This window comes from Mus caroli, chromosome 12 (genome assembly GCF_900094665.2).
Source record: "Mus caroli chromosome 12, CAROLI_EIJ_v1.1, whole genome shotgun sequence".
NCBI classification, from domain to species: Eukaryota; Metazoa; Chordata; class Mammalia; order Rodentia; family Muridae; genus Mus; species Mus caroli.
In genome coordinates this window covers 36,607,562-36,618,571 of record NC_034581.1, presented here as the reverse complement: position 1 = coordinate 36,618,571, position 11,010 = coordinate 36,607,562, and the positions used below count along the sequence as shown (strand labels likewise).

The window sequence follows — 11,010 nt, the reverse complement described above, 5'->3', positions numbered from 1 at the left end:
TATGTTCATGTAGCCATTTCCAGAAACAAGATAGCCACTATATTTCATTCCTCAGATATGATCCATGTAACTAACTTTCTTGCTAGTCCATTAGACAGAATTTTGGGATTAAAAATTAAACTCATGAAGAACTCTGGTGAGTGGAACACAGTGTCTGCTCCAATCCAATTGTGCCAGACCAGTCCACTCCAGGATGTGGGTGCCTTGCCCGTGGAGTCTCTGGACACCTGCAAGGACCCACACAGGATCCCCCACAGGATCCTAAGACCTCTGGTGAGTGGAACACAACATCTGCTCCAATCCAATCACAAGGAACCTGAGACTGCATTAACTAGGGAATCAGATAACCAGGCCTGATCAGGGGCACAAATCACTTCCAGTCCACTCCAACAACAGGGTTCCTTGCTCGCGGAGTTTCAGGACACCACCAAGGTCCTCACAGGACCCTCCATGGGATCTTAAGACCTCTGGTGAGTGAAACACAACTTCTGACAGGAGGCAGGTTCAAACACCAGATATCTGGGCACCTTCCCTGTAAGAAGAGAGCTTGCCTGCAGAGAATAGTCTGACCACTGAAACAAAAGGTTATACTCAATAATACTGGAAAATCTGGACAAAATGGAAAAATTTCTAGACAGATACCAGGTACCAAAGTTAAATAAGGATCAAGTTAACGATCTAAACAGTCCCAAATCCCCTAAAGAAATAGAATCATTAAATAATAGTCTGCCAGCCAAAAAAAAAAAAAAAAAAAAAAAAAAAAAAAAAAAATAAAATGGCGTTAGATCAGACACAGAAGTAGACAATTAGTGGTTCTTATGGGTCTAAAAATAACACAAGATCATTTGGCTCAAGGCCTGCGATGCCAGGCCACTACAATCACGGGATTTCTAATCAATCGGCTTTGTGGGATCTTTAAACATAGGTGCTGGAGTTGCCTGTGATTTTCACATCAGGGAGCTAGAAATGGAACCTTGTGTGTGTTAGACAAATACATTACCATTGATACATTTTAGCTCTCCACAGTCACCAAGCTGTGGTTAATCAGCATTGTAGGCACTGTATCACAGATATGGGATTGTTCTGAGAACTTCACATCATAAATTATACACAGTGTGCACAAGCCCTGTTTTAGTAACAGAAACTCAGGATCATAAATCCTTTGAGAATCCCATTTTGATTTTCAGGAGAGCATGCAAACTGGTAATGTCTATATAGTTGCAACCAGGGTACAATTTCATTTTTCACATATTTTTTGGAAATGTACTATAAGAACTTGTGTACACAGTGTATAAAAGCTCATTTTCCATGGGTAATGACTGTCAGTACAGTTTCTTGGAGAAGCAGTGGAGAGGACTGTTCAATTTAACTGGCAAAAAAGGAAGTATTGTGCAAGTGGTCTAGGACGATCACTTTAATAATTAGTAGACTGTTTTTCATGGGAATTTTAGAGATCAACAGAAACTGATCCATAGAAAAGAGTTCTGTCCAATCAACATTGTACATTAGTTAATCAGAGAAGCGAAAGAAAACAGAACTAAGTGGCTGGCCATTGGCTTGCCATTCCACTCACCATAAAGAGGAACCATGTGGACTGTTGTGAAGCAGGGGACAGAGAACTCCCTCTAGGCACAGATGAAGCTGTTCTCCATGCCCTTTGCTGGTTAAAGAAATCAAAATGAGACCTTGAGACCTGCTAGCTGCATTGCTAGACAAATTGCAGTATGGTTTTTGGTTTTTTTGTTTGTTTTTGCTTTTGAAAGGAAAGACAGCCCAGAACACACCAAAACCAACTTCTCAGCAAAAAGGACAAGGAGTAAGGGTCAAAGACAAGGGAAAAGAGAAGGGGACAATGGAGAGGGGGCAGGGGTATTTGCCCTGAAGGGACAAAGGACTTCCTCTGGATAGAGATGAGACAGATGTGGCTCCTAGGCAAATGGCAGCTTAGCAAGGGAAAGGAGAAACCCCATGTTAGTATGAGTTGGTTAATTTTGATTGGGCATGCTAGTTAGAGTAGCCAAAAGAGGGTTTTTGATTGTTAGACTTTAGTACTTTGGTAGCTAGGCCTTGGTGGTCATCCCCAGGAAGAGAAAATCGCCAAATAAAGAAATGGACCTTGGTAGATAGCTTTAGGAATGTAACTGAAGAGTTTAACAAGGTAGCGGGAAATGGAGGAGAAGGGTAAAAGACAAAAGCTGTCCCTGCCACCTGTGCTGTGCTCAGGCCTGCTAGAGCTCTTCAGTTTTATCTGTAATAGAGTTACATAAAGAAACAGTGTGAGGGAAAGCTTTAAAGATCTTAAATTAGAACCAAGTGTTGGGAATTTTGTTTAGTAGCAAACTAGGAACCAATCATATACTTGTTAGAGTTTATTATATTCAAGTTCTCCTCATATTCCTTCTATATTTACAGCCTACTTTTAAGTACCATTTCCAGTAAATTTTAGCTTCTCCTTCCTTCCTTCCTTCCATCTCTTTTTATCTCCCTCCCTCCTAATCTCCCAGCATCAGATAATCATATTTTAAATAAATTCATAGAGAAAGCCTATAAATCATCCATCTGATATCAGATAATCTCAGTTGTTTGAAACGAACCCACACCTTAAGAGGCGAGATATTCTCACCAAGGGGCAGTAACTAACACACCACATCAAAGACAGACACCAATCAGGTGCTGCCCACTCTTGGATGCCGAACATACTTGACCTAGTTACATTCTTGGAATGTGATGGCCTCTGTTTCCTTAGCTGAGTTTGGAAAGTCCAGCAGTTTAGTTCCAGGCTCAGAGGGCAAGCTGAGGGTCTAACTGAGTAGTGTAAATTAAAATCAGGTATAGCTAGATTTTGGATACAGTGAAGAGAAGCTCTGTGCCCAGGAGGTAAACACAGAAGGCCGTAGAAGAGAATAAATGCAGATAAGGTGAGCACTACAGCTTCCTCTTTTGTAGAGGAAGGAGATCCTGAAAGTCAAACAAATTTTTGTTACAATGCAGTACAAAAGTAATTGTTTCTAGCCAGTACTCCACATTGAAAGCAAATCAAATCACATCTAGTATTCAGAATGCAGAGGAAAACATGGAAGGTCATCTACAAAACCATCCTGTGCATAGTTAAACTTTTGCTTACCAGACTTAAATTCCAATGTTCTAGGAAATGAACTTATATAGAATAATTACTAGTCCTTTTCTAGTTACATCTAGAGGAAGACATAATTGTTTTATGTTTTAATATTCCTATTGTATTAGCATGCTCTAGCTCCAACTGTTGAAAGTCTCCCATCTGACTCATTTCAGTGAAGCTTGTATGAGTGCTTTGCTTTGGTTTGGTTTGGGGGGACAGAGGTTACAAGGGCAGAGGGCAGATAGGAAGGGGCAGGGAGATGAGTGGAATTGGGTGCATGATGTGAAACTCACACAAAAAAAAAATCAATAAAAAGTTAAAATGTATAGCTGGATGTTACCAAACAAAAATCCCAGTGCCAGATAGGAGATACACCCTCATGAATTATTAGTGAGGGAGGCCCCAAGACCTGCAAAACAGTACAGGCTCTGTTCTTCTTGGTTGCCTGTCAGAACTAGATAACTCTTGCTAGTTACCTAGCAAGATAACTTGATGAAGACCCCACATGCCTTGGTTGTAAAGTATATTAAAATCAAGCTAGAACTGAGTGGAAGTCTCCTCCCTGCTGGCTGCTTTCATGATGCCAGGGTGCAGAGCCAAAGACACATCAGCTGCCTTACCAAATTCTGACCCATAGAAACTATAAACAGTGCCCACCTGTGAAGTAAAATATGCCTGCTGGTGTAGAAATGGCACAACTATTATGAAGATAACCACCATCTCTCAGATTAGATTTGAGGCCCACTCCACGGAGGCAATACATGCCTGGTACTGTAAACCTGACCTGATCTATGGTTGGAGAAATCTTGGGCCCTAAGGGGAAACTTGCTTACTGTTACTTATCTACAGCAGCAGTAGACAAATGCTATTCTCTCATCCTTAATCAGAGAAATCTCTTCTTTCAATGAAGGGTAGAGAATGCAAGATTCTGACTGCTGATGGTTGAGTAGTCAGTCCTAAACATGTTAGCTACAACACCCTGTCTCCAGCTCAGGGAAAAGTCACAGAAGGAACAGGAAAAAAAAAAATTAAGTCCTAGAAAACAGAGGAGTGAACCATGAAATGCTACCTTTAGGGCATAGTACTACCATTGCAAATATGATCTCACAGCTAGTTCCTTATGCTGGCCCTGCAAAAGACTGGGCCTGTCAACAACTAGTCAGGGATCAGGGAGAGGCTAATGGGACCCTGCCCCTCCCTTTTGAATTACCAGCTACTGATGGATTCTAGGCAAGGCACAGTCATTTTTAGCAGTTGTATACCCAGCAAGTGAGGTCACCAGGCTCCAAACCAGTGATAACACAAATCATCCTGATTAAAATCAGTGAATCACAAAAGAAAATGACACAAAATGTGGGAAAGGGGACTGTAGGAATCTTGACAAAAAGTGGGAAGAAATGAGAGAGGGTGAGGATGTGGGTCAACAGAACATCACTCATACATAGAACTGCCAAAAAGTGAATTAAACCCACACAATTAAGAAGGAGAAGGAAGGGAGGGAGGGAGGGAGGGAGAAGACTGATTGTATTAATGGAGAAACACTGAGAAAATAGCCACAAAAGTGTAGTTCACACTATTGGAATCACAAGAGCCTGGTATGGGAAGAATCCAAGGACGGAGAATCTCTTTACATACAACTGCATGCCCTTGTCTATTGCTCCCAGTTCTGGGGCCCTTTCTTGCATTGATATAAAAGTGAGAACGAACGCATTGCAAGGGTAAAATAGGAAACATCTTAATGTCTAGGAAGGACTTTTGAAAAAATATTTAAGCTAGTATGTAAACAAATAGCTCATTATGGAATTTTCATCCATAAGCATCATTGTACTGTTAAACTTTGTTCCAACTGCCCTCTCCCTTTCTCCCTTACTTCCAACCCCATCTCCCCATCCCCCCATCCCTACCTTTCTCTCTTAAAAGGTGCCCCATTCTGCTTTCTTGCAACAGGATTCCATTACCTTCTATCTCTCCCTCTGTCCTCTTTCTTTTAAGAATTTCTCCCATGACTTTAATTCCAGTACTCAGGAGGCAGAGGAAGGTGGATCTCTGTGAGTTCAAGTCTCTCGAATTCTAAGACATTGAGAGCTACACAGAGAAACCTTGTCTCAAAAAGAAAAAGAAAAAGAACTTCCTCCCTCTTATGCTTTTTATAGTTTCACAACACATACATACACACACACATACGAGTTTAAATTGGGGTTTCCACATATGAGAAAAAATTCAGTACTTTTTGTTTTTACAAAATATTGTTTATTTTATTTAACATAATGATCTTCAGTTTCAGCCATTTTCTAGAAAATGTCATGATTTCCTTTTTGTTTATAGCAGAATAAAATTTCTTCTTGTTGTATACCTTGTTTTCTAGATCCCTTCCTCTTTTGATAGACACACAGACTGGCTTCATTTCCTGGCTATTATTAGCAGTGTATCCATAAGCATAGATGTCCAGGGATCTCAGGGATCTCTTGACTTTGGCTGTATAGCCTGGCATGGCACGACTCAGTCCCATGGTAATTCCATTTTTAACCCTTCACATTTCCTTCCATGCAGGCCACACAAGGTTACAGTCCACCAGCAGTGCGTCATCACTATTAATCGTTGGCATTCGTTCTCTTCTTGCTGGCTTTTTTTCTGACCAGGAGGAGATAGAATGTCAGAATCTGCATTTCCCTGATGACTAAATGTAGTGGACAAACTCCAGATGTTGTTAGCTGATTATCTTATTTTACTTGCTCGGTCTGTTCAGCTCATTATTAGTTGGATGGTTTGGAGGTTTGGTGTCTAATTTTTGCTCTCTTTACATATTGGAGTTACTTATCCCCTGTCTGTTGTACAATTGGTGAGGATTGTTCTCTTTACTCCGGCGATGCTTTCTCTTGCTGAATGGAAGCTTTGTTATATCTCTCACCATCCTGATTGTTAATTCTTGCCATTATTTTGTGTGTGGCTGCTGTCCTTTCAGAAGTGCTCATCTCTGCTGTTCTCCCCCTGCAGCTTCATGGTTTGGGGTGCTACATTAAGAATTTGATCCACATTGAGCCGATTATGATTTGTATAAATCTAGTTCATTCTTCTGCATGAAATTTGTTTTCCCAGCACCGTTTTTATGTTCCCCAATATCTGTTTTTTGATAGATTGTTCAAAATTAGGTGAGTGTAACTGTGAGTTTTCTTTCTGGGTCTTCAATTCCATTCTATGGACCACATGCCTGTCTCTGTACCAGTATCACAGAGGTTTTGTTACTGCAGCCTACAGTGTCATTTGAGATCAGATATTGTGTTGGTTCTTTCTTTCTGCTAAAGATTACTTTAACTATTTAAGTATTTTGTGCTTCCATATGAATTGTCGGATTGTTTTTTCTAGATCAATGAACATTATCATTGGAAGTTTGATACGGGTTGTATTGAACTTGCAGATTGCTTTTGGTATATTAGCCATTTCCACACTGATAGTAATTCTGCCAGTCCATGAACATGGGTAGTCTTTTGAAAGATGGTTTTGCTTTGGTTTGGTTGTGTATGTGTGCATGTACATACATGCATGTAATTGCTCTCGGAGGCCAGGGGCATTGGAGCCTGTAGAGCTAGAGTTACAGAAGCTTTTGAGCCTCCCTGTGTGGGTTCAGGAAATAAATCTCAGATCTTCTGGTAGAGAAATTTGTGCTTTTATCCCCTGACCTGTCTCTCCATCTCTTTAAGAAGGATTTTACAAAGAATCTGGGCAAAGCCAAGCATGGCAATATTCATCTATAGATCTCACTTCTCAGGATTCTAATGTAGAAGGATCAGTTGAGCCCAGGAGTTAAAGGCCAACTGGAAAAACATAAGGCACACATGGGTAGGCCCTGTCTGGGGAACAGAGAGGGTGAGAGAGAACGAAAGTTTGTTAGGAAAGTGAAAAGAGTATACCTAAAAGGATGAAAATGATCAAAGAAAGTTGCATACAAGTATGCAAACATCATGTTGAAGCTCATTATTTTGTACAATAAATATACACTGGGAAAACTTTGAAAGGGGATCAGAACTATAAAGAGGAACAAAAGATTTGTGACAAAGGGAGAGTGAGTGTACTAAACTTGAAAATAATTAGCAGTTATATAGACTGTTATATAGACTGCATGAGATTGTTCTGGAACCAAAGTATTAGAGAACAGCCTGGTTTGGACACTTTACTAACCAGTCATAGTCTTCCTCTATTGCCCTTTTTACCCACTGCTGCCTCTAATTTACTATCCTGTAAATGAGGTTAGCCATATTACTTTAGTTACTTTTTGGTTGTGCAATTAAGATTCCACTAACAACTTAATTCTGGTCATTGAAAAGCCTGTTATGGCTTAGTATCACTAGGGTACTGACTCATAAAATCTATCACATTTGAATCAAAATGAAGATAATGTTATGCTAAGTAAGATTTTTCTCTTAAAGCATCAGGATTAGTATTGTCATGGGCTTGAGAAATGTGCATTAAAGTGTTTTTTTTTTAAATGGGAGTTTTCAGGAATCACACTGGATCTTGATGAATGAGTAATAATTTGTAAAAGAGAGAAGCCAAGGAGAATACTGACCTCCCAGAGAAACACTGAATAGGGCCACCCTGACTAGAGCAGTACCTAGCAGAAAATTATAAACCCATTTAAGTTGCAGCCCAACACGATATTGTACATAAAAGCACGTTTAGTAAATGGTTTTCTCTCTTTGATGGAAGTATATTGCAAGGATTGCAATCATGGTAACTCTGATATTTATTTATAGTAATTTCGTAATAATTCAACAAAATCTGGACTCGGGGTAATGTTATTAGAGATAGTGGGGAAGTGATCAGAACTTGCTTACAAACTGGATAGAGGTTTAAGGATAAGAGCAATCCAAGCACCAGGTAGCAGATTCTGCTCTGATGGGAAGCGGGGATAGGAAACACCTGACACAGCCAACAGAAAGGTCAGGAAGATCTTCCCTCACTGGCTCAAAGTTGCATCCATTGCCATGTGACTCCCACAGCCTACTGTTAACGTGCAGACTTAGTGTTCCTTTTCTTTACTGACAATAGATGTCTTTCATACAACTTATTCTGATTATGGCTTCCCCTCCCTCAACTCTCAGATCCTCCCCAATTCACCACTCACCCAAATGCACACTGCTTCTCTTTCATTAAAATATGAACAAGCATCTGGAAAAACCAATAATATGATAAAATTAAAACAAATCAGATTAAAACAAAATAAACAAGGTGAAAAGGAGTGGAAGAAAGCACATGAAACACCTAGAGATGCCTGGACACACAGAGTCACACACAAAGCCACACACAGAGAAAACCTAGAGAAACAAAATCAGAAGTCATAATGCACAAGCGAAAGACCTATATGGGTAAAAAAAAAAAAGTTCAGACGAAACAATGTGAGACAAAATACTTCCAAAAATACCATTGAGTTGGTTTTCTGTTGGCCACATACTGCTGGCCATGGCCCTGCCCTTGACGAGGTTCATGGACCAGTGAGACTCCCTTGGAGTGTTCCAATGCCCAGACAAGAACAAAGAAATCAGAAGTATGAGCAACTTTCCTGCATGACCTTTGTACTCTTGCACTCTCATCTAGACTGGCACTGCTCGGTGACTAATTGCTTGGTACAGATATTAAAGATAAACTCATAAGTCCTTTTATAATTTACAGAAAGAAGTTCTGGATCAGCAACAGCGAGAGCGAAATGATACAAGCTTTCATGGCGTGTGCATGTTTTGCAGTGAGGAATTTCGAGGAAACAGGTTTGCCATTCTATAACATTCCTTTTTTTTTTTTTAAGATTTATTTATTTTTTAGAAGTAAGTACACTGTAGCTGTCTTCAGACACCCCAGAAGAGGGCATCAGATCTCATCACAGATGGTTATGAACCACCATGTGGTTGCTGGGATTTGAACTCAGGACCTTCGGAAGAGCAGACAGTGCTCTTAACCGCTGAACCATCTCTCCAGCCCTAACCTCAGCCCTGTGGACCAGTATATCAAGTCTATATTAAAGGGTTTTTTACTTGGGTTGGAGCAAACCTTGACGTTACATTGAATCACAACTCATCTTAGCCGTCATTCTGTGGCCATTTTGGGTCTTTTATGGGTATTCACATAGCCTTACACTTGAGTATGGTCTTCTACTCCCCTGTATGCCATAACTTCTCAAAGGCTTCATAAGATATCTTACTCCCAGATTGTCTTAGATGGTTATCTAGTATATTATTTGCCACAAATAATGCTTTTCTCAAGCAGCTGTGATATCTTAAAAACAGAAAAAGTCTTTGACTATTTGAGCATTTGGGACAAATGCTCAGGGCATGAGATTTGGTTCAAATAAAAGCCAGCTTTGTGAGGAGAGCTTGGACAGCTCCTGCCAGGCAGGGTCAGTAGTGACAGACTCTAGAGATGGCCACTCCCTCCAGTGACTGTGAGGCTGCTGGTATGAAAGCTAGAGACCATTAGCAGTGAGTAAGATGGAGATGGCCGATTAAGACACCATGAAGCTCACTACTCCTGCCTACGCTGAGTCCTTTTTCTCAAACAAGCACTTTGAATTACTGTGAATTTCTAGGCTGATAGAACTAAGTTGTTTTGTCTGAGCCTGTGTCAGGGAGGGGCAGCAGCACAGAGCTCAGCCCATCATGATTCTGTGGGGGCCTCTCACACAGCCGTACTTTTAACTTAAACCTTTGTGTCCAAACCACAGAGCTGTAAAGAAAGATCTGACAACTTCCAATGTGAAACCAGGACAAATGGTGAGACCCAGGAGACGGAGGCATTAAAAGAAAAAACAAAAAAACAAAAAAACTGTTTCTAAAGTGTATAGGGCAAAAAAACTGAGAGGAAAAAAAAATGTTTGAAGTAATATTTTAAGTAAAACTTCATTCCTAACTAGAATGATTTAATTATATATTCATAATTATTACATGCCTTTAAGGACCATTGTGAATATGGAAAAATATAATAATTATGAAAACCAGAAGTTTCTCCATAGCTTCTAATTTGAAGTAAAACTCTGTGATTAATGATAAAATTAACATTATAAAGAAGGTAAGAAGTTGAAATACTAGTTAAAATTGCTGTGCATTTAATTTCTTGGAAATTAAGGCTAAATTGATGTGAAACTAATTTAACAATTTTAGTGAATCATCTTGGCTGGTCTTTAAAAACTTGAGAATCTGGGAGATAAAGCAGAAGGTATCATCTTCTGCCAGACTGCAGAAACTGTCCTGCCCTTGCCAGCTAGCTGTGGCTAGAAGCAGAAGTGCAGACAGTCCCAGCCCACCCTGGCCTTCTCAGGGTCATAGGTTGAATCACCCAATCTTGAATTAGCTATTAAACAATTTAGATACCAATAGAATTTATAAAGAATGTAAATAGGAGTTGTGCTTCATAGAATTAGGAAGATGAAAGTTCACAAATCTACCTTTTGCAATCTGAGGATCCAAGAAAACTAATGGCAAATTTAGTGCCAATCTGAAGACATGGATACCCCAAGGACCACTGGTAGTGATGTCTCAGGGTCCTAAGAGAAGATAAATAGATGTTCATCTCTTTTGCAGGATATTTGATCACATTAACCCCAAGATTGTGTTATTTACTAGAAAAAAACATTTCTAGTTGTGGTGTGGTTCGACCCTAACACACACTTTTAATTCAAGAGTTGTCTGTTTATTGTAAACAGGATTAAATAGTCAACCATAGGTTAAGAGGTAGAGCAACCAACCAGTTGAGAGGGAATGAACAGAGGGGGGAAAAAAACATGGAGAGGAAGTCAGGAGGATGGATAGAGAGATGCACAGGAAGTAGAAGAGAGGGGCACACAGTTTGAGTGGGTGTTGAGATGGCATGAAGAAGGAGAGCTTGCTCTTCCTTTAGGGACATCAATT

The 11,010-nt window shown here is 40.0% G+C and overlaps 1 protein-coding gene across 2 annotated transcripts in view; it reads left to right on the top strand.

The window, feature by feature from the left end:
- Positions 1-11,010, top strand: part of Znf277 (zinc finger protein 277) — a 117,009-nt gene that overhangs the window by 88,349 nt on the left and 17,650 nt on the right. For both annotated transcript variants that reach the window (XM_021179196.1, XM_029484540.1), the window contains one exon: positions 8,786-8,877. In XM_021179196.1, the coding sequence (XP_021034855.1) occupies positions 8,786-8,877 (92 nt within the window). The remainder of the gene's footprint in view (positions 1-8,785; positions 8,878-11,010) is intronic.